The 24840-nt window shown below is 40.0% G+C and overlaps 1 protein-coding gene across 4 annotated transcripts in view; it reads right to left on the bottom strand.

Annotated features, from left to right (window-relative positions):
* MAML2 (mastermind like transcriptional coactivator 2) overlaps positions 1 to 24840 on the bottom strand; it is a gene marked incomplete at both ends in the record, with an annotated part of 371839 nt that overhangs the window by 5308 nt on the left and 341691 nt on the right. For 3 of the 4 annotated variants that reach the window (XM_080695108.1, XM_080695110.1, XM_080695109.1), the window contains 2 exons: positions 630 to 741; positions 6083 to 6286. In XM_080695108.1, the coding sequence (XP_080551234.1) occupies positions 630 to 741; positions 6083 to 6286 (316 nt within the window). The remainder of the gene's footprint in view (positions 1 to 629; positions 742 to 6082; positions 6287 to 24840) is intronic. The other variant, XM_080695111.1, reaches the window with a different exon arrangement.

Raw genomic sequence — 24840 nt, 5'->3', positions numbered from 1 at the left:
GTTCAATTTCCAGTACCCCTCCACACACAAAGTTCGATTTGTGATTTAAATTAAATCAATCTTTGGTGTTTGGGGAAACTTTATAGAGATATAATTTGTAGCTGAGTACAGTGGTGCATGCCTGTAACCCCAGTACTTGGAAGGCTGATACTGGATGACTGCAGGTTTGAGGCAGGCCTAGGCAACTTAGGGAGACCTGTTTCAAAATGAAAAATACAAAGGATTGGGACTTGAAAGTATAATGTCTCTGTGTTCAACTCACAGTCCTTTCCACAAAAAAGACGTAATTTGCTTTTCAATTATTCCTTGGTGGCAAGACTTTGTCTTTAAAGGGGAAGCCTTGGGAAGATGGGCTCAAAGGTGGAGACAAAAAGACTATGTTTTATGTGATAACTTTGTAGAATCCTTAGAAGTAAGAGAGTGGTGAATATGAGAACACAGGGCAAGAATAAATAACCGATGGAAGGACTAAGTGTGGTCTTGATCTGAAAGCTAAGTGGGAGTTAGTCAAAGATTCTGAGGAAGGTGTTACAATCAAGTATGAGTCAGGGGAAGGAGGAACTAGTAGAAATAGAATAGATTTCTTCTTTTCAGAGTGAGGATTTTTACTAACTTTTAGGAACACTTACCAGAATACTGAGCAGTTGGTTGAAGATTCCCTACAGTTCTTCTTTGGTCTTTGTAATCTGGGGGCGGCCTTGTCAAATGTCGGTTTATCTGGTCTTGTGGAGCAATTTTCTCCTTGAAAACACAAATGAAAATGTATTAAATTGTATCTATGCTTTTTTCACTTATAAATTGTATGTGCTAGTCCAAAAAGTGAGAATATAAGAACAAATTTTCAATCCTGGGTTACAAATCATGATCTTATTTAGTAGTGCAAAATCAGAGACAAATCTTTTCAACTTCAGTAAACTCAGGATCTTTCCTGCCATACAATCTAAGGGCTCTTTGCTACTGTTTCTCAGTGCCCCATTCTAAGAAGCACAAACTGTCCCCAAGCTCCCTTCTTTTCTTTCTTCTGGAACTAGCCATCTTCAGATCTATAGGTCAAGTGAGTTTGGGAGGTAAGAGAGGACATAGAGATTTAATTGTAATAGTATCAATGCCTTTAGCCAGAGACCATCAGGAATATACCTACTGGGTTTATTGTCACTGCAGCAAGAGAGAATGCACATTCTGGGGAACCACAGGGTGTCTCAGTGGGACAGCATATTAGAAAGAACCTGCCACAGTCAGTCGACTTTCTGTGATTTAGGGAGAACCTAGGGAAGTGGAGATTTCTTTCTAGATTGGAAGGTGTCAGAAAGTTGATTTAGTATAGTTATCATTCATTTAGAAATGGAGGGAGATATTTGACATTTTGAGGTCAAACAGTAGTCATGTATCTGTTTTTAGACAAAATTATGAAGTGGCTTTATTTTGTCTCACTTTATCATGGTATCAGAGTAACCTTGTCTGAGGTTGATATTTATAGGACTGTTTATGTGCAACATAGAACAAAATGACATGGCTAAGAATGTCATATAAGTTCTAAACATCAGGACTACATTTTTTCTTCCTTAGTATGGATCAGAAATATTTTGGAATTGTTTTAATGCAATTTTATATGTACTCCAAAGCAACCTCCATTTTCAAAGGTAAAAATAATTGACATAGGTAGAGACAGAACACTATAATTATTGAAAAGCCAATAAGTAGAAAAGAAAACCTTGTAATAAAAGTGGATTAGCTGGAAACCAAATGTCCCCTGCCTAACTTCAAACTCACTTATACCATGTGTTTCTCAGTTTTGCATCAAATTCAAACCTTCCGAGTAGAATAACTCTACTAAAAAGCAAGGAAAAGCCTTAAAACAACAACAACCCAAATTTATTTCTTGTTTCTAAGAAAAAAACTTAAAAGACAGCTTTTTTAGACATCAAGTCATTCACATAAAACACAATTCTGATGAGCTAAGTGTAAGTGAATCAGAAACATATGGATTACATTTCTTTTAAACATGGGTTTATAAATTAAGGGAAAAAAATAGTGAAGTTTTTTTTTTTTTGGTTTTTCCCAAACCCTAAATGTTTAAACAATGGCTTAAGATGTTCCATGAACCCAAAAGTGGCAATGTACACCATCCCTGTTATAAACTATTGTGTAAACTGACAGTTTCGAATTTTCAGACAACCATGGAATTTTCTGAAAATTTCTCTTTCCCAAAAAGCATGTCTCCTACATAATTAGGTGTTTCTATCATTTACACTGAAGATGACAGATGTATGTCTGTGCGTGCGTGTGCATGTGTGGTGTATATATTAATTAGGCTCTTCAGAGATAAGATTTCAAACATGGGGTTACGTTTTATGTATCTTAAGCTAATTATTGGTCTTTTATCTCTGCAAAGGTTTGTTATTGTTCAAAGAGATAACATATATACATATATCTGGAAATCTGAGTTTTTAAAACTTTTCACGAGTGAGTCAGATCTAATGGCTTTGCATATGGATATAACAGAATCATCACACTATAACTTTATGCTGAAGAGTAGCAAAGCTTAGACTCCAGTACTAAATGGAGACAGCTATATTTTGCCAGAAAATGACATTCCCATGCTATGTAAGTGCAAACCCACAGGCCATCCCTGAAATCACTTTGGTTGAACATGAAGTCAATTTATTTCTCAGAACACAATACCTTATATGTGAAAAACCAGTGTATAAATCATTTGCTGTAGTATGGATCTGCCTTGCTTTAGTTTCCCCATTTGTAAAAATGTAAGATCTGGATAATTATATGATCTTCCTTATACCGCTATTGTAAGGATCAATCCCTTAATTCTGTTAAAACTCAGCATGGTGTCTGGCACACAGTAGGTGCAATACGTGTTGGTAATGATGATGTTCATTGTAATAAATACTACTCACTTCTTTGTGCTTCATTGGTGGGAGAATAATAGAGAAGAAGGATACCAGCGTTTCATGAGAAAATGTCTCAATTCAGGTGCCTATCTAGCCTTGCCAACTGACTGCAAAGGACTACAAAAGCATATGCTAATGTAAAGTGGTATCAAAGACTGTTTCTTCCTGGATATGCTAAAAAGCACAGGCACCCTCAATGGCATCCAAACAAAGAAAATGTGAATGGCTTATAAAAAATCACACAAAGTATAGCCTCATTCTTATTCATCTCTCACAGCTTATGCCCCTGCCCTCTGCACCTGTCCCAGTGTGACTCAAAGGCCCATTTAGACTCAGGCCAGTGCCAGAACAGGAACCTCATGGGATGTGTATGCTACCACTTTCTTGCCTTTTAATCAGAGCTGAAATGCCAGAAATTCAACTGTTGTGTGTCATTAAATAAGTAGCACTGATGGGAATGAGAAAAGTGTACCCAGTACGTCAGTTTTAGATTGCGTACTTTTCTCTTCTGCTGCCCCTGTTTCTAAGTATTTAATTTATAAGAATAAAAGAAAAGTAAGAGGAGGGAATAGGTGGGAGGGCTGAAGTTTCCAAAACCATGATTTGCAGAAGAAACCAGTTGTATCGCTTTGTGATCCAGTCAGTGCCTTTCCTCTACCTTTTACATCAAGGCAGTACTCAAGGTCATTCGTAAACTTATTTCTCATGATTCCTTACTCAAGATAAAATAAATGAATTTCTCACTATTTCTCTTGACATATTTTGGACTCTCAATTTATGCTACTTGTCATTTCTTTAAAAAATACATGTGACTTTCATATTATTTATACTTTTTATTATGTGTTAAATATTTCATAATACAACCTCAAACTAACCAACAAATACTCAGCCAGGCTGCGCCTTTTGGTCTTTGGTCCACCCTCCACCTAGAATGGTAGACCTCACCTACTCTTTCTGTTAGGATGTTGCCGTCTCTCAAAGTCAAAAGTCAAATTTTACCTTTTCTGGGAGACAATTTGCAGTCTTCCAAGGTTGAATTTTATGTTTCTCTCATATTTTCTTTTACTGTGACTATGCTTTTACTATAATGCAATTTGAATATAAAACTTCCTTAAGTCTGTAAAATCCTCTCCATTGCTTTTCAGAGAATATAATTTCTCATTTATCAAGTTCTATCCTCTGGTCTCTCACCCCTTGCCTCCTTGCTCATCACTTCCTCTCCTTGTACACATTCTATGCGAAGTTATTATGTAGTGTCCTTTCTGGTGTCTGGGTCTTTGAATATGCTGGTTCTGTGGCCTGGAACAACCACTTCCTCTTCCGCCCACTTTCCACTGTGACTTCATATCGTCAGTAGATTGAACTTTTTCTCTGCAACCTTTCTAATAGTTCTCACAGCATAGGGTTTAATCGCATGTATTGCATTTGCTGTGTGTGTGTGTGTGTGTGTGTGTGTGTGTGTGTGTGTGTGTGTTACTAGGGATTGAACCCAGGGAGGTTCTATTTTTGAGCCATACCCCCATACCTTTTTATTTTTTATTTTGAATCAGGGTCTCACTAAAGTACTACACTGGCCTCAAATCAGTCTCTCAAGTACTGGGATTACAGGTGTGAACCACTGTTTCAGACAGCTACCCCAGTGAGTTCTAGGCTCCTTTAGGGAACAGAGAGAGAAAGTAAGTATTTCATCTTTATGGCTGTATCTTCATTGTAAGTTAATGTTTACTGAATAATAATAGCATTTATAGCACCCCACATTTCTGATTCATCTTACAAAGCTCCCTGAATATTATTCTATTTTTCTCCCTTTTTTTGTGATGCTAAAGATGGAACTGAGGGTCTCACACATGCTGGACAAGTGCTCTGCCACTGAGCTATACCCCAGCTCTTATTTTTCTCTTTTTCTGTCACTTGGAGATATTTAACTTTATCCCTTTAACATGGAGATGTTTAACTTTGTCCTTTTCTTATTTCATTTGGCCAAATAATTTGAAAGCAGAGATTAAAAGTATGAGAGATGGGGCTGTGGTTTTAGGAGGCAGGGAGAGATAAGTTGTTTTATAGAACTTTATCTGAGAATATAAAAGGGTAAACAGATAAAGACTGAAGAAGGGTTCTTGCTTGCGCAATATTTGTAAAACACAAGCTTGCCTTTTTTTTTTTTTTTTTTTTTTTTGGTACTGGGGGTGGAACCCAGAGGCTTTCTACCTCCGGGCTATATTCCCAGAGTATATTTTATGTTGTGTTTGGAAACAGGGTCTCACAAAGTTGCTGAGAGCCTCACTAAGTAGCTGAGGCTTGCTTCGAACCTGTGTGATCATCCTGTCTCAGCCTCCCAAGTGCGGCGATTACAAGTGTCAGCCACCACACCTGGTGATCTTGCCTTTCTTAAAAGACCACAAAAATATGGGTGAAAATATGAATATTTTTTCATTTTGGTACTGGGGACAGACCCTAGGGTTATTCTACCTCTGAGCCAACCCAAATATATTATTATAAAAATATAATTATAATTATATATTATTGCAATTATTATTATATATTTTATATGTATTTATTATAAAATAGTATCTTGCTAAATTCTCAAGGGTCTTGCTACATTGCTGAGATTGGCCTCGAGACAGAAATCCTCCTGTCTCAACCTCCCAACTGCTGGAATTACAGGCATGTACCACGATGCCGAGATATTTTTAATTTTCTTAAAAAATATTCTCCATTCTGAGAGGTTTTGTTTTAGAAGCCAAATCTTAGTTTTGAAATTCCATGTTGGCTTTTAAAACTGTTTTTAAAAATGCATTTATCTCTAAGATAAGTTTGGATTTGAGTTGATTAAAATTCAGTTCACTATTTTTGCCCCTTGGGGCTAGGGAACCAACACTGGTTTCCTTTGCTTGATTGAAATGCCCATGTTGGTCATTTTAGACATTCCTGGGCTGGGCAGGGCTAGTGAGCTGAGGGGCTGTGCATTCCAGGTGTGCAGCCACTGCTGAGTTAAGTTTTTTTTCCCTCTGCAATACTTTAAATGTATAGAGTTATCCTCTCTTATAGCTAAGACAGCCTTGTTGTTACCACATAAGTAGGCACAGAGAAAAGGAAAGTAAATACAAGTGAAAAAGAATGACCTCCCTCTGTTGGGCCAACAAGTGTGTGCAGGAGAAGGTAGGAGAAAATGTTACCGTGTCAACCAGCATCTGCTGCTGGAGGAGAAGTTGCTGTTTCTGCTCCATGATCTGCCTCTGTAGAGTCTGTTTCTTCCCCATCAATTGCTGATTCAACAGTGATTGCTGGGAGCTCATGTAACCACTTCCAGTGTTTGGATTTGAGCAGGGGTTGGGACTTGGACTGGGGCCTGGGTTCTGGCCTACCACAGCGTGTTGATCCTAAAGGAGAGAAAGGAGGGAGAAGCTACCATGAATTAAAAGGAGAAAAATGTAGCACAAAGATCATAAGCTTAGATTCCAAACATTTTTCATCACATTGAAGATCAAACATGGTTAATGGTTTGGAGATTGGAGAGCTGCTTTTGAAATGTAGACAAAATAACTGCATGTTGCAGCAACCAGAGCAGGTAGGTTAATGGCATTAGGTCACTGGCGAGGCTCCCATGAGGCTCTGAGGGTAGAGCCTCCACATTCCAGGAGTTGTTTGTGAAACCCCAAAGAAAACTACCATAAGAACACGCAGCAAATATCTTGATCTTTCAGAGACAAACACCTCATAGGATCACAATTTCTTCCCTCTCCCTAAAGTTAGCAAGTATTGTTGTTGGTCATGTAATGAAAATGAGGCTTCAAATCGTGCATTTAAAAGTTGAATAAGCCCGGGCTGAGCTGCGCGTAGCATGCCAGACCCCTGGAGAAACCTGGCCCAGTAAGACGCTGGGTTCTGGGCGGGGGTCGCGCGTGGGGCACGCCAGCCGGGCCCGGGTCGCGAGACTCTGGGCCCCGGGCCGAACTGCGAGTAGCACGCCAGACCCCTGGAGAAACCGGGCCCAGAACAGAAAAAGAAAAAGAAAAATATCGGAGAGGAGGTAAGAAAGCCATTATGGATGCCAGGACACTGGAGATGCAGACAAAACTTATCTAAATGCACTGGAACTTATGGAAAAATTCACCGTGAAAGAGGACTGCTATTTCTCTATATTGTTAAGAATCTCAGACATCACATATAAGGAGAGAGTTTAGCAGAGACCAAGGAGAAATGCGGTGTTGAAAGAGTTCTCCGTGATGGTAGTGGAGACTTGTATTCAGGAGAAGCAGAAACCAGATCCTACCAACTTTATTTGTTTGGAGAAATTACACCAAATGTCGAATGCTACCATCACGCATGCTTAGGAACACTGGACAACATTCAGAGTGGAAAAAGAGCCTGGGAAGGATTTGAAATGGTGGAGGCAGTGGCAATGCCAGTGGCCAATACTCAGGGGATGCAGAGATCTGATACATTACACCTGGAACCTTTGAAATAATAACCACAGAGACAGTGATTGGAACCTGTTGAGGAGTTAGGCGGGCGCCGGGGCCAGTGGCCGACATCGGAGCTTGCTGTGAGGCAAGGCCACTACTGAGGCCTCCGTGGCCGGGATTGGAACCTGCCGAGGGGTTAGACCGATGCTGGGGCCAGCAAGGCCAGCATTGGAGCCTGCCATGAGGCAAGGCTTGTGCTGGGGCCTCCGAGGTTGGGTCTGGAATCTGCTGAGGGGTTAGGCCGGTGCTGGGGCCAGCGAGGCCGGCATCGAAGCCTGCCGTGCGGCAAGGCCGGTACTGGGGCCTCCGAGGCCAGGATAAGAGCCTGCCGAGGGGTTAGGCCGGTGCTGGGGTCAGCGAGGCCGGCATCGGAGCCTGCCGTGAGGCAAGGCCGGTGCTGGGGCCTCCGAGATGGGACCGGAGCCTGCTGAGGGGTTAGGCCGGTGCTGGGGCCAGCGAGGCCGGCATCACAGCCTGCCGTGAGGCAAGGCCGGTGTTGGGGCCTCTGAGGTCAGGATAAGAGCCTGCTGAGGGGTTAGGCCGGTGCTGGGGCCAGCGAGGCCGGCATCGGAGCCTGCCGTGAGGCAAGGCCGGTGCTGGGGCCTCTGAGGCCGGGATAAGAACCTGCTGAGGGGTTAGGCCGGTGCTGGAGCCAGTGAGGCCAGCATCACAGCCTGCCGTGAGGCAAGGCCGGTGCTGGGGCCTCCGAGGCCGGGATAAGAGCCTGCCGAGGCGTTAGGCTGGTGCTGGGACCAGCGAGGCTGGCATCGGAGCCTGCCGTGAGGCATGGCCGGTGCTGGAGCCTCCGAGGCCAGGATCGGAGCCTGCTGAGGGGTTAGGCCGGTGCTGGGGCTAGCGAGGCCGGCATTGGAGCCTGCCATGAGGCAAGGCCGGTACTGGGACCTCCGAGGCCGGGATAAGAGCCTGCCGTGAGGCAAGGCCAGTACTGGGGCCTCCGAGGCCAGGATAACAACCTGCCAAAGGGCTAGACCGGTGCTGGGGCCAGCGAGGTTGGCATCGGAGCCTGCCATGAGACTTGGCCAGTGCTGGGGCCTCCTAGGCCAGGAACGGAACCTGCCGAGGGGTTAGGCCGGTGCTGGGGCCAACGAGGCCGGCATTGGAGCCTGCCGTGAGGCTAGGCCGGTGCTGGGGCCTCCGAAGCCGGGATTGGAATCCTGCCAAGGGGTTAGGCTGGTGCAGGGGCCAATGGCCAGCATCGGAGCCTGGCTTGAGGCAAGTTCACTCCTGTGGCCTCCAAGGCCAGGACCAAAGCCAGCTTAGGGGTTAGACCAGTGCAGGGGCCAGCAAGACCAGAACTGGGGCCTCCCATGAGGCAAGGCCGCTGCTTGAGCCAGCGAGGTCTGGATCAGTCCACTGTGTAGCCAGGCCACTACTGGGACCATCAAGAGTGGGATCGGTACTTGCAACGCAGAATGCACAGAGAAATATCGCAGAAAATATAAATCAGACGCTTCTCTTAATCAGCAATAACTAGGAGGAAAAGGGCAACAGGAAGAGGTTGAGCTATAGAAAGGGCCCTATAGTGAAGCAACTAATGTGACCAATCAGAGGGTATGTAATACTGGAGGACGAAGCCTCTTTAAAACGCAGGAGGTACATAAACAAATGTATCAAAGTAAATCACCAAAGAAGTGTGGGATGGAGGGAGGGGGAGGGAATGGGATGGGGGCTGGAGGAGGGCTAATTGGATGATGTGTGCTTGTATATCCTCTCAAGTCTTGTACTCCAATGTGATTGATATATGACTACAATGCACCAATTTAAAAAATAAATTAATAAAAAAATAAAATAAAATATAGAAAAAAATAAAAGTTGAATAACCATTTTTGACAAAAGGCATTTTGGCTTTCCCATTCTGTGATATGAAAGCAGAAAGAGCTGTGCATTTCTGTTTTGCAAACACTCTGAAACTTGGAAAGGATTTCACTTCTAAGGCACTTGATAATCTCACTTCCTAGTCAGTAATTCAGGGATCGCAGAGTTACCCAGCAAAATAATAACCAATCCACTGGGAATGAGAAAGTATTGGTTAAAAATGTATATCACATATCACATAATATTGAATATTGATGAAATGCCATTCAAACTTGAGGACTCTACCAGTCTTTAGGCATTCACAGATCAGGACTCTCCAGGGCAGAATGCTAAACCTACTAAAGTATTCTCATTAATTCTCAATGATGTATTTGAGATTGAGCTGTATATTAATGAGGTTACTAGAAGACTAGAAAACATTGTCTTGGCCTTAGAGAATTTATCACCTGAGTGAGGAAGAAAATGCTTGTATGCATAAATATTAGAAATTATGGAATCAAATTTTAATTATATAATTTAAGCACAAAATCAAAGATTCCCACACTTTGATGAAAATCATCTGTGAAGCTGGTTATAATGCAGATGTCCTGGCCTTGCCTCAGAGATAGAGACTACATGTTAGGATATCTGCTCAGGGTATTTTGATGCATATCCATTGGTCCAGGATATGCACTTTGAGAAAAAATAAATGCATGGGAGCAATAAAATCCAACTCTCATCTCCTAGCTGGACTATGTGAGTTTACAAGAAATAAATCAGTAAAATAATTCTCCTAATGCCTGATGAGTGGTCATGGTAGTTTCACAATTTATGTAAATTTTCTTCCCTTTTAATCTCATATTTTCGTTATCTGCTGAGCCAAAAAGAAGAAGAAAAAAGAAAAAAGCCACCATTCCAAAATCTGGAGATGTAGAAAACTTGGCCTTGCTTTAGTAATCTTTGGTGCTACAGAGTTCACTAGCTGCCCCACTATCTTGCTCAAAAGCAAAGGAATACAAAATAATCCTAAGGATGACCATGCACTGAGGCTTATTATGGGCTAGTCATTGTGCTCCGTGCTTTACATGATTTATCTCACTCACTCCTCTCAACAAAACAATGACCAAGAACTGGTTTCATTATCCCAGGTTTGTAGATGAGAGACCCATGCTCAGAGAGATCATCTATCTGTTAGTGGACAGGAAGGATTGAAGCCAATTCTGTCTTATGGAAGAATCCTACTTCCTCATCACTGTACTTTGGATGATGCAGAAAACACTGAGGAGCAGTCAGACAGAAGGGAATGTGTTAGGGAGAAGACAGGGTGGACAGATCCTCCTCACCAGTTTGTTCAAAATAATTAAAGCTATCTCTGGATTACATCCTCTGAGCAGTTTATGGAACCATCCTCTGATGTGTGTGTTTGTGTTTGTGTGTGTGTGTGTGTGTGTGTGTGTGTGTGTGTGTGTATTATTGGGGATTAAACCCAGATGTGTTCTACCTCTAAGCTACACCCCCATCCTTATTTTCATTTTTATATTTTGGATCAAGGTCTCAGTAGGTTGCTGAGAGTCTAGCTATGCTGCTGAGGCTATGCTCAAACCTAATGTTCTCCTGGGTCAGTCTCACAAATCCTGGGATTACAGGTATGTTCCACCATGCCTGGCTCCTCTGATATATTTACAACTCTATGACTACAGTTCTTTCAACTCTAAATCTATCATGAGCCTTGCAAAAGATTTCATTCCATAGAACGCAGACTTTGAGATAAATACTTGAGAGTCTCTAACAAATTGGATATAGATGATGATCCATGAATTGAATGTCTTGTAGGGCAAGTGGAAGAGGAAATGCTAGGAGGATAAGGGTTGAACCTTTGGGTCCATCCAAGAGGGAAACAGAGCCTATTACAGGTAGAAGAGGCAGAGTCAGAGAAGTGTGAGGACAACAGGAAGTGGTGGTAGAATAAATCATGGTTAGAAAGAATATAGAGGAGGCAGTGGTTGGCTGTCCACACTTTATTTCAACAGAAGAAGAGTCTGCTCCTTTGAAAAGAGGGCTTTATGTTGTTGTTGTTAATGAAAAGTTTAACAAACATAGGGGGAAAACACAAAGGACTTTTAAGTCTTCTTTGTATAACCCTACAAGGACAAAAGCATGAGCTTTTGAGACTGACCCATGTTGGTTTGTGTCCCATTTCTGACCCTTAATAGTTGTGTGATCTGGCAGAAGTTAATTCACTTCTGTAAGCTTCAATTTCCTTATCTGTAAAATTGGAACAATGAGAGTACTGACTTCATGGGATCTCTAAAGAATTAGAGGAGATAATCCAATGCTTAGTACCCTTTAAGGACTTGATAATGACAGCTACTCATAATGGTTAATGTTATTTCAACACAGAGGAACAATATTCTGTTTCCCCTCCCTCTGTAGATTGCGTGAGAGCAGTTACATGTCAGAAACGTAGAGGTCTCAGTCCAGTTGCAGATGAGGAGCCATCTCTGGAGTCAGGGAGCCAGTTGCTGGGAGATGGGCTGCCTTTTGGGGTGAACTTCTTTCACCTGGTTTAGGGACAGCTCAGGACTCTTACATTTGGCTCTTTGCTCTGTTATGTGTATTTTTAAAAAAATATCCAACTCTTTACAATATACATTAGGTGGTACAATATATACTAGTTCTTTAGAATTAAAACCCAGACTGCTTGATACCTAGTCTAGTTACCCATGCACCCATCAATTGATGAATGCACTAGACAAATTGGCAGAATGTCTACTATATGATAGGAGATTTTTTATTGTCTAGAAATTAAAAAAATATTAAAAAATATTTAACCACGAGAAAAGAAGAGATGGACAGAGCATTTAGTGTTGGCAGAACTGGAAAACATCAAAATGATTTCCAGAGAAATCTGGAAAACCACCCATTTCTAAAATTTAAAAAAAATATATTTTCTTAGCCAAACATGGTGGTGCACGCTTGTAATCCCAGCGCTTGGGGAGGCTGAGACAGGAGGATCGCACAGGTTCGAAGCCAGCCTCAGCTACTTAGTGAGGCTCTCAGCAACTTAGTGAGACCCTGTTTTCAAAGTATAAAATAGGTCTGAGAGGTAGAAGCCCCTGGGTTCCACCCCCAGTACCACACACACAAAAAGTTTTTGCCTGTGTGCCAAGGAAATGCAGTTCTCTCTCCTCTCTCTCTCTCTCTCTCTCTCTCTCTCTCTCTCTCTCTCTCTCTCTCTCTCTCTCTCTCTCTCTGTCTCTCTCTGTCTCTCTCTCTCTCTGTCTCTCTCTGTCTCTCTCTGTCTCTCTCTGTCTCTCTCTCTCTGTCTCTCTCTGTCTCTCTCTCTGTCTCTCTCTCTGTCTCTCTCTCTGTCTCTCTCTCTCTCTCTCTCTCTCTCTCTCTCTCTCTCTCTCTCTCTGTCTCTCTCATCAAACAGATGAACTGTGCTAAACTTAGTTTCATTCCTCCACAATACGGAAAGATATTCTAGGACCCTTTCCCTAGAGTCCTGAGGGCTGTCCAAATTTGAAGCTAATACTGTAGTGAAGGGAGGCTCCCTGGTATGGAGAAAAGAATAAGAGATAAACTCTTTTTTGGAATTTTGTAGAAGATTTTTAAATGTGTAGTTTCTAACCCATGGGCTACTATATGCATTCTTTCAGTTCATGATTGAAGTCAGATTTAGCTGCTGTCACATTTATTTTTTTTGCCCTTATGTTAGCTGCAAAACACAAAACACCTCCTTCAGAGACTCGCTGTCATCGCCAAGATGTTGTGCAAACTTTAGTACATAAAATATTTTGAAAGAAAAATATGCTCCAATGCTTGGCTCTGGTTTTCATATTCAGTTTGACTCTTTGCCATAAACTCAGCCATGTAGAAATTGACATCATAGAAATGATCTGTTCCTCCCCAAATGTATTTTGTTCTGAAAGGCATGTGAAGGTCAAGTAACTATTTTGTTATTGAAAATAAATGGTACACATTTAAATTGTGCTTGGTGTCCTCTCTCCCACCTCCATTTTCCCTCCCCCCCAACAATGACTGTCCAAGTTAACCATGCTATATTTATACTTTTACACATATTCAGATGTAGCTCCTCCATTTACCAACTTCAGCCTTCTTCCTCTCCTATCCTTCTTTTTGTGTGTGTGGTACTGGGGATCCTGGGAGCCCTTCTACCTCTGGGCTATACTCCCAGACCTATTTTTTTTTTTTTTTTTGTATTTTTATTTGGAAACAGGGTCTCTTAAGCCAGCACTGCTGGCTTCAAACCTGCGCGATCCTCCTGTCTCTGCCTCCCAAGCACGGGGATTACAAGTGCGGGCCACCATGCCCGGCCTCTCTCCTATCCTTCCATTCTAGCTTTGCTGAGATTCCCCTTCATTATTTGGAGTCCCTCTGATATCCCCAGTGCTCCCTAGTTTGGGCATCTTAGAGAAAACAAAAGTCCCTTCTCTTTCTATGCTTGGCTGATCTCACTTAACGTAATGTTCTCCAGGACTTTCCATCTTCTTGAGAATGCCATGATTTTGTTCTTCTTTATAGCTGAAGGTCAAGTTAAAAAAGGCAAAGCTGGGCAGGGTGGCACACACTTGTAATGCCAGCATTTGGAAGGCTGAGACAGGAGGATCATGGTTCCTGGACAGCCTCATCTGCTACTTTGGAACTCAATGAGACCCCGTTTCAAAAATAAAGAATAAAAAATAGGGCTGGGGGTGTAGCGCAAAGGTAGAATGCCCGTAGGTTCCATCCCAAGTACCATAAAAAAAAAAAGGCACATGCTTGGCCTATAGGGGACACCATGTATATGCACATGAATGTGTGCATATCTGTGTGTATGTGAACTTGTGATTAATGTAGGTTATATCCATTGATGTAGTCTTTTGTATGATAAAAAAATTCAGTTTTCTAGAGAAACTGGAGTTAAAGTTTGATCTGTGAGCAAGTAATAGCCACATGACTGATTTAACCCCTTAGCTTGAATTATTTTTTATTTCATTTTATTTTTTTCTGTTTTTATCTATAAAATTATAGTGTTTGACTCTAACCTAGAATTTAGGATTTAACATTATTTAATATTGATTATTCATTTTTAATTATTCACCTTTTGCGAGTGTGTATATATTTGAGATTTTAAAGTCCTTTCGTAGTATTAATCCAGTTGCTGACACAGAATAGCATGCTAGTGCTTAAACATGGTTAAAGCTTCTTGGTCCTTGCTTTAATCCAGCACAGAACTGCTAGACTAATGGAAGAATATCTGTTCTCTTAATAAAGTGCTACCAATTATTAACCTATATCTTCAGAACTACCTTCACTCTACTTGTATTCATGCATTCATTCAACAAATATTTGTTGAGTATCTATTATATTCTTGCATTCTTCTAGGCCTTTATGATAAAACAATAAAAAACAAAAAAACTTTTTATGAACCTAAACAATCATAATTTTTATGAGTCTTAGAACCAGAATCTCTTAGTGGGAGAAATCCATTTCCCAAAACACCACCCCAATCAAAAAGATCATAGTTTGAGATCATAGCTTATACATTTCATAGGCTGTACCCAATTGGCTCTGCACTTACCCTAAGGGTTATTTTGAATGGCCTCTTCCTCTAAGACTTTAGTTCTCTCATGGACATTTCACTGCTCTGTCTAAAGCCACTGCGAGTATTTAGTTATTTTATTTCTGTAATTTTATTTTGAGAATATCTTAAATTATCCCAAATCAGTAGCAAATCTCATAACAAATTCATATGTATATAATTATATATGTATGTGTGTATATATATATATATATATGTGTGTGTGTGTGTGTGTGTGTGCATGGGTGTGTATATAATGTTAAAAGGTTTCTATCTTTGTCTGCCATTTAAGAAGTGACTGGAAAGCTGGGCATGGTGGCTCATCCTTGTAATTCCAGCATTTGGGGAGCCGAAATAGGAGGATCACGGTTCGAGGACAGCCTCAGCTACTTAGTGAGGCCCTTTGCAACAACAACAACTTCTTCTCCTTCTCCTTCTCCTTCTCCTTCTCCTTCTCCTTCTCCTTCTCCTTCTCCTTCTCCTTCTCCTTCTTCTTCTTCTTCTTCTTCTCCTTCTTCTTCTTCTTCTATTACTGTGGATTGAATTCATGGGTATTCTACCTCTAATCTAATCTATACCCAGCCTTATTTTATTTTTTATTTTTATTGATGAGAGAGCTAAAGTTTTAGAGAAAGAGGCCACTCAAAATGACCTTTAGAGTAAGTGCAGAGCCATTTGGGTACAGGGTCTCACTACGTTGTGGAGGGCCTCACTAAATTGCTGGGGTTACCTTTGAACCTGTAATGCTCTTTTCTCAGCCTTCCAAGTACTGGAATTTCAAGTGTGTACCACCATGCCCAACTGAGATTGGATATTATTGATGAAGTTTTTACATTCTAAGTAATTTTGGACTTAAACTTTGTATAGACACTAGACTATATAGCAAAACTCCCATCCATTCACCTATATATCCATCCATCCATCCATCCATCCATCCATTGAATTATCCTACACACCTACCTGTCCACCAACCTCTTGATAAGTCTCTATCTATCCATTTACCTATCTATCTATCCATCCATCTATCTACCATCTATCATCAACACCTATTAATTCCAATTCTCAAAACAGCAGTCCCTTTGATCACATCTCCAACGAGTGATCATTCAACTTCTGTTTAAATTACAAATCATTGTTGATGTGTTATATACATGCTCTTCAGGGAATGGGCAGGAATTAGGTAAGGGCTAATTGGGTGATGTGTGTATGTATGTCTACATCATCTTGTATTCCATTAAGATGTATAACTACAATGCACCAATAAAAAATAAAAAAATAATTTCAAACTGTAGTTTTTAACAGTATACAAATGAAAAAATGCTACATGCAAATCTTTATACATGATAGGTCCAATTTATTCACTCATTTTTAAAAAAACATATATTGAGTATAACCTATGTGCCAGACATTTTGCTAGGTGCCAGGGAAATCAAGACACTTTGCACTAATATCTTTCTTTCAAGGCTTTTCCCTCCAAGAAGAGAAGATATCCACATCTTAGATTGTGGCACAGGTATACCATGGCGACATGCAAAATCCGTGTCTGCTGGAAAATACTGTTGCTTGCCTACACTACAAGTTTTTTTTTTCTTGAAGTTTGAACCCGAAGCCTTGTGGATAATAGGCAGGTACTCTTCCACTGAGCTGCATCCCCAAAACCTTTTATTTTAGTTTTAGACAGCTCTCTAAATTACTCAGGCTGACTTTGAACTTGTTATCCTCCTTCCTTGGCCTCCCATGTAGGTGAGATTATGGATATGCACCACTATGCCAGGCTCACTTTAAAGTTTTGTTAACTATATTACTGAGGAGAAATTTATTTCCCAGAGTAGCTTAATGGATGTCAGCAGACCATCAGGTGAAACATCTAAAGGATAACCACATTTTTAGCTGTAGACAATGAAAATAAGTTCTTGAGTATGTGATGCATGCACTTCTTAGAAGTTGGGTGCATGTTTTAATGCATGGAAAATCTGGGAAAAGAACACTTTCCTCAGTTTGTTCCTTCATTTGCTTAATATCTCATCTCATCCATGAATCACCATAGGAAGTACATAACTCGAGGAGGTTGCAAACTATGCCTATGACCCTGCTGGGTAACTAAGGGAACACTTGATCTCTTAAGTGGCTCCCTTTTCCTTAGAGGGAAAAATACCTGTCCTCCCTATGGTTAGCTTTTTTTTTTTTTCTTTCAAAGGCAATTTGAAGGACTTTTGAAAATGCCAAAATTTAAAACTTAAGAACAAACCTCACTCTCCCAGTCCTACCCATTGGTTTAGCTAATTTAAATTTCTAAAATATAGTCGGTGTGGTGGCTCTCGCTTGTAATCCCCGCACTTGGGAGGCGGAGACAGGAGGATGGCACAGGTTCAAAGCCAGCCTCGCTGGCTTAAGAGGCCCTATTTCCAAGTAAAAATATAAAAAGTAGGTCTCTGGGAGTGTAGCCCAGAGGTAGAAGGGTTTCCAGAAACCCCAGTACCACAGAATATATATATATATATATATATATATATATATATATATATATATATATATGTGTGTGTGTGTGTGTGTGTGTGTGTGTGTGTGTGTGTGTGTGTATATCAGTAGATATAAAAATTATATATATATAGAATACATATATATAAACCGTAGGAATAAGAAAAATCTTATAGATCTCAGTAACAAATAGTGAAGGAGAGGCTTAGCTACAGGGTCTTTCTTTGAAAAAGTGTCTCTGTAAATTATGGTCAATATGTGAGACATCTTTAAAAACATGTTAACTAAGAAAAATTCTGGGATGACCTCTTTCTTTCATTTTAATATAATGTAAGGGCTCTGATTCTGCCTGGAAGCAGGCAGGACTGATTTCAGGCAGAATGAGGTCTAATTAGACACATCCTAAAGCAGCAAACAAAAATATCCCATTTCAATGAAGTATACTGAAATATTAAAGACTCATTGAATTCAGTCAATTTTGCTGTGTAAACAGTTTTGTGGGCCAAACAGGGACACAATAACTTTGCAAAGGAGTCGAAGTTCTAGGGCAGGTATTGTTCTTTTATTTGTAAAAAAAAAAAATTCTTAAAACCATTTGTGTCATTCTGGGCATTTGGGTAAAATGGCTGGTTCTCTTAACTCACTTAGAAGAGGGGTCTTTAATTTTTTCTTTCTCCACAAAAATGAAGTAATGTGAGTTACTCGAGATCCCTGAAAGTAATTTGGTGTGGGATATGACTGCTCTTTCTTTTTCTTGGCTTCCAGAGCCAGGCATCTGCAATTTGCAAAACAAATTCAAGATAAAGTACCCAGCTGGGCAAGTCTGTACAGTAGATCTCACAAACTAACTTGCTATTCAAGCACTCTTTCTTCTTTCTCCCTTCTCGCTCCCTCTTTTTCTCTTCTTTCCCTGTCTCACTGAACTAACTGCGCAGTTGTTCCTCCAGGCTATTCATCTTCTGAACTGTCTGCTGATAGAGCCATTTATTTATAAATCTCTGTGCCTGAGAAACAAGCTGCCTTAACTGTTTCGCATTCCCTCCAAACTGGCAGGATCACTCCAAGTTATTTACTTGGGGCATGGGTAGTGAGGGAGCCGTGGGTGGCTAAAATCATTGAGCATTCTTTATTTGACACACACAGCAACGACAATGGCGGCAACAACAATGATGGATCAGGAAGTCATGGAGGAAGCAGCCTGGAAGCCGAAGGCCCTACTGAACAGAACACTCCCACCTTCAGATTGCCAGGTCCTCCATTCTCCTGGTTCAAGGGCTGCCAAATAATGACAGGATGTACCAAATCTCCCCTGCCACCTTTCTTTGGTAAATATATTTTGGGGAGGAACACAGGCGTTCATATTCATTTACACATGGTCCCTGGCTACTCTCACATTATAGCAAAAGAGCTGAATAGCCATGGAAGAGACCCTATGGCTCATAAAGCCTGAAAAGTTTACTATCTGGCCCTTTACAGTTTTTTTTTTTTTTTTTTTTTTTTGCGGTACTGGGGATGGAACCAGGGGCATTCTTACTCTGAGCTACACCCCCAGCTTTATTTTTTATTCTTTATTTTGAAACCAGGTCTCACTGACTTGCAAAGGGCCTCACTAAGTAGCTGAGGCTGTCCGTGAACTGCGATCCTCCGGTCTCAGCCTCCAAACGCTAAGATTACAAGCATGTGCCCCCATGCCTGGCAGAAAAAAAAATTATTGACCCTTGCTCTACTTAACTATACTGGCCAACAACTGCTAAATACTTTGGTCTTTCTTATTAAATTGAAAAAATAAAGTGCCTTACAGAAAGTACCCAGCAGTCCTTGGAAGTAACTAGCCCATTGAGAATAAGAAATATTTATCACAAGATGTGTTTACAATTGTCCTCCACTCTAGCAACCATTCTAAGTAGTGGGAACCGAAAAAAAAAAACTTAGAGGTCCTTCATCCAACTTCATTTTATGATGAAGACATTGTCCAGAAAGGTTAAGGAATTTTGTATAAGGTCACACACCTATCTGGAGAAAGGAGGGGAGAAGAGGAAAATCTCTAAAGCACACAATGTACTTAAACATATCAAAGTCAATCACTAAGCCAAGCAAGGGAGGGAGGGACGGGGAGGGAATGGGGTGGGATTTGGGTAGGGGTTAAATCAGCGATGAGTACATGTTTGTACACACAAGTTTTTTACCCCAATAAGTTGTATGAATATAATGCACCAATAAAAAAAAGAATTTTTGTATACAAAAAAAAAAAGAAAGATGAAGAGCACATATCCAAATTGAAGAAAATGTGTTATGGAGAAATAAACAGAAAAATAAATTCATTTTCTTGAAGGAAGTATATATAGATTGTTTGGTAGGAACAGACTCTTTACTGGTGAGGAGTCAGGGGGTGGAGCGGTTGAAAGATGGAGCTTGAAAACACAGAAGAATGGGTTTGGTTTAGTACTTTTCTTTATCCTTTGCTGTAAATAACAGTAGGCACTTTTTCCTTCTATATAAAAAGAACTTTTTTTTCTTTTACTTACTCAGCAGGAAAATCTTGATCTGTATGCTTGTAATCTGTTTGGTCAAATGATTAGAACGAGTTTTGTGGTCACTGTAGAGTTCATCCTTCAGATGTTACTTAATTTTCGAGTCACTAGGACACTGTGTCTATTCTTAGCCTCTGGGGTGGACACTTATTATGGGCTGGCATAGAGACCAGTTCCCTGAGTGAGAGGAAGCAGCACTGGGGTGGAGAGTAGCCAGGAACAAAACGTCAGCGGGGCAGGGTGGACGGGGAGGTTTAGTAACTCAGGGGAAGGAATGAGAAATTCATCTTAAAAGAGAAATTATTCAACTTCAGAAGGGCTCTTTGTGGCAGACCTGAAATTTCAGCTTTATGAAATGGCCTTTAACTTTCTGCCTCTACAGCAGAGCTTTCAAACTTTTTTTTTTTTATTCACAATGCCTTTTGAGAGTTTCACAAAGCTATGGATTCTGTCTCTCTTCTTATCCCTACAAACACACAGGCCACTAACAATTTTGTCCAACAATTTCAGAGAGTTTGCAAATTCTCCAAACATCTCTAGACCATTCATAGTCCTCAGGTGGAGAACTCACACCCGCTCACTAATCAATGGTTTTGAAAGTAATGAAATAATTTCCCCCTTGGATACATCTTCTCTGCTACACTCTCAGCTTAGAACTGTCTATAGCTCCTCATTGCCTTAGGTATATATTGAGGCAATGTCACCCATGTCCTCATCTTGACAGTGGTGCAGAGGATATACATCTCACATCTTTGTAAGATACAAAGTTGTATCTTCATAAAATATGACTTTTTTTTTTGTAGGTCTGGGGATGGAACCCAGGGGCATTCGACCTCTGAACTAAACCTCCTGCCCTATTTTTTTATTCTTTACTTTGAAACAGGGTCTCTTTCACTAAGTTACGGAGGGCCTCACTAAGTAGCTGGGGCTGTCTGCGAACTGCGATCCTCTGGTCTCAGCCTCCAGAATACTGGGATTACAAGAGTGCGCCACCATGCCCTGCTAAAATATGACTCTTACATCTTTCTCCAGTATCATCTCTCAACACCTTCCTTCCTCATTCTATCCTATAGTGATATCAAACTACCTGCAGTTCTCCAAATTCTCAGTACTCTTTCTCTTCTGTGCTTAGTAAATGCTCATATCCTCTCTGCCAGAAACATTCTTCTGCTCTTCCCTACCAGGTGGACACTCATTTTTTCTGGGCTCAGTCAGATGAAATTTTTTAAAGAAGTCTTCCTTGACCTCCCAGGGCTGAGTCACACTGATTTGTGCTTGTCACCTTATACCGTGAATACTTGTTTGCGTCTGTCTTTCAGTATATATGCTTGGAGGGCTAGGGCATGCTCATTGTGATAATTCCAAGATATGATGGACTCTCCATAAATGGATTTTTTTTTGTGTGGTACTGGGGTTCCCGGAAGCCCTTCTACCTCTGGGCTACACTCCCAGACCTATTTTACATTTTTTATTTGGAAACAGGGTCTCTTAAGCTACCAAGGCTGGCTTTGAACCTGCTTGATCCTCCTGTCTCCGTCTCCCAAGCATGGGGATTACAAGCGTGCGCCACTACGCCCAGCCATAAATGGATTTTGAATTAAACAATAAATGAATGAATGAAGAAGCAATGTGAAGCAGAAAAGGGAACAGGACCTCTTCTTCTGGGGCATATGGGGTGAAATGCGGCCTCTTTTCAAAGACGCCTGGAAGACTAAAGCAAAAGCAAAAGTAAAGGTTGAGCAATGTTGTTAGATGCAGTGTTTTGTTAATGGGTGTGCCTCCTCAGAAGGGACCTTGGCAAAAAGGCTGTTTTAGGAAGGAAGAGTTGGTGGTGAGAGATGATGGAGCTTGTGATGTCAACAGCCATGATGATGATGGAGATGATCACAAGGACAACCACAATGATATGTGTGAGTTAGAAGGCACATTAAAATAGTACAATTTATACTCATAGTTATTTTTTGAAGCTATGGTGCTAGGCCATACATTAGAGGCTTGGCATTCATATCTCATTTAATCCCTACAGCAATTCTGTTTTTATTATTATTATTATTCACATATTAAAGAACAGGAGATAGAAGTTTAAAAATGTTTCTCTTTTGCATGTATGTCTTTAAAATGCAAAGCTCCCTAAGAACAAATGATATAAAATAAGTGAAGTGCTTCCTATAGTGATATCTGATTTACAATTGACTAAAAGAATAAATATTAATATCCTTGCTTCCTTAAGTTAATCTGATATTTACTTAACATTATATAGATATATATACACACATATCTGAGGTAAGGGCAGGATGAGGTTTATAAAAATATCAAAAATTAGCCAGTAAGCAGTTATTATCCAGATTTGTTCTCAGTCACTTGAATGTAATAGTAACTAAGCCTTATCACAGCTGTATCTATGAACTAAAACAAGACTGAGAAATTGTGTTTAGTGGTAATTTTATTTTTTGTTGATTTATTCTATAAATTATGTGTATATTAATCCCTACTATTTCCTCTTTGGCTTATCACTCCTCTATACAAAAGCATTCACTTGAAATGAATACACACTAGTGAAAGGTGAGAGACTTATATGACCTGAAGAGAAACCAGAGTATGAATATATATTAGGAACCAATTTTATAGTCCAAAATTATCTGTTCCTCTAGAAATGTTTGGAAGGTGTTATGGTTTTGAATGGGATAAGGTGTCAACATTTTCTTTTCTCATTAAAAATGAACCACTCAGTAAAGAAGAGGTGTTAGAAAATTAAGAAGGGATACATGATACTATGGTTCAAAAGGAAGGAGAGTCCTTTATTTCTTAAGCCATAATAATGGGGAAATTATTTATGAAAGAAATCTGAAATTTTACGGAAGTCATTTCTAAAGGTCCCCTCCAAAATGGTGTCCCTTCCTTCCTTCATGTTGAAACTTAATCCCCATCATGATGGTATTAAGAGGAGGCTTAAGGTGATTCAGCCATGGGGCTCTACCCTTATGAATGGGATTAGGTGCCCTTATGAAAGTGCTTAAAGGAATCACTTCTGTGTCTTTTTGCCTTCTGCTCTCTGCCATATGAGGATGCTACCATGAGAACAAGTCATATAGAACAGGCCTCGACCGACACCAATCCTGGCACCTTGACCTTGAACTTTTCAGGCTCCAGAATTATGAGAAATAAATTTTATGTTGTATGTAAATGACCTGGTCGGTATTTTGTTATAGCAACAGAAACAATATGTTCAAACAAGGTAGCATTTATTTTCGACTATTGTTTGCTTTCACAATTTTTATATTCTTCTTCTCTTATTATTATTATTTTTTTGGTGGTACCGGGGTTCCTGGAAGCCCTTCTACCTCCGGGCTACACTCCCGGACCTATTTTTATATTTTTTATTTGGAAACAGGGTCTCCTAAGCCAGCGCGCGGCTGGCTTCGAATCTGTGCGATCCTCCTGTCTCTGCCTCCCAAGTGCGGGGATTACAAGCGTGCTCCACCACGCCCGGCATTCTTCTTCTCTTATAATCAGACATTCTTCTAAGACTCTATTTCATGTGACCCGTGAACCTTATGATTGTTGCTGTATACTTTTATAAACTTTCTAGACCTTACTTTCACCAACTTTAAGATATGGAATTTATCATCTCTACATTCCATTCTAGAACTAGAATGATTATAATTCCATTTATACTTAATTAAGTGAACAATAAATACAACTGTGATGAAATAATTCCATTTCCTTTTTTTCACTAAGTCTAAAATATAACAACAGGACATGCAAAGATTTTGCTTCTATAGTAACAAATAGTAGATCAATCCTGTTTGGGGCAAAGAATGGAATATCCAAAGTGGCCCGCTTCTTCTGACTGAGGTAAGTGAACTGATGTTTCAGAATGGAAATATTAAGGAAAGGTAGATTGAATACTGGACAAGTTCAATATATATAAATGTAGAACTGTGTACTTTGGTAATAATTTCTGCCTTTTCTCAAGTGATTTCATAAAAATGTTCTGTATTTCCCCCCCAATATTGTAAAAAAAAATCTACAACTACTTTTCTATAAAAACTTTATGCCTTGGGTCTCCATTCTTCACTGAACTATATAACATATTAACCTACAGAGTCAATATATATTTCCTCTTGTAAGAAATGAGAGAACATCTTGGTTGTTAGAGGCCATATAATAGGCACGGAAATCTAGAAACACTAATAAGGTATAGTGACTTTAGTCAATACCTTCAAATGTATTCATCTACTCTAATGTGATATGATTAGCTATTTCTGAATGTATTATTATAATGACCACAAAGAACATTAGAAAGGAACCATCTGTTCTCTGTTAAATGTAGCCCTGAAGTCTCCCTTGGATTAGGGGAGAAGCCACTAAATATTTGCAGTGGGACTTCAAAAAAGCTGAATTCTCCCTAAGAATCACTAAGGGATGAACTTCAAAAGAGTGGAGGTTTCACTTGGATAAATTCCCAGAAAATCAGGTTATTTACTAAATCTTACTTATGCATACTTTACAAACACATTCTGGTCTGCAGAATACAAACAGAATATTTTAGGAAAATGATAACCTTAAATGAAAAGTCTACTGTGGAAAAGAATGAGAAAGGTCAACTTTTTTTGGTCTGTCTTTTCTATCTACTTTTATTAAATTAGCTTTACAACTACTGCCAGATCTTCTGTTACTCTATGGTTCTGAGTCTAGAAAAGAGTACCTAGAACTTTTATTAATTCTTTTAAGTAGTAAACTTAGGAATGTAAAATTGGGGATACACATGCCACAAACACATGCAAAGTATTTTATCTTTGTTTCTCATTTTGAATTACAAAGTAGACTAGAGAGCCTAAATTATTTTTAGCTCAATAATTTTCAGGCATTTTTTCACCTACAAGGTGAAAAATCTATACTATATAGATATCTATATGAGAGATCCTTGAAGGTGAAAAAATGAGATATACTTGAGATCCTTGGGCTTTATAAGAGAAGACTCTTTTTCATTCTCCATTAGTTCATCCAAACAGAATTCAGAATAAGGTAGATATATCTTGATATATGACATAGGT

Source organism: Muscardinus avellanarius (assembly GCF_963383645.1).
Source record: "Muscardinus avellanarius genome assembly, chromosome: 1".
Classification (NCBI taxonomy): domain Eukaryota; kingdom Metazoa; phylum Chordata; class Mammalia; order Rodentia; family Gliridae; genus Muscardinus; species Muscardinus avellanarius.
Note: the sequence above shows the minus strand (reverse complement) of the source record. Positions and strands in the feature narration are given on the sequence as shown.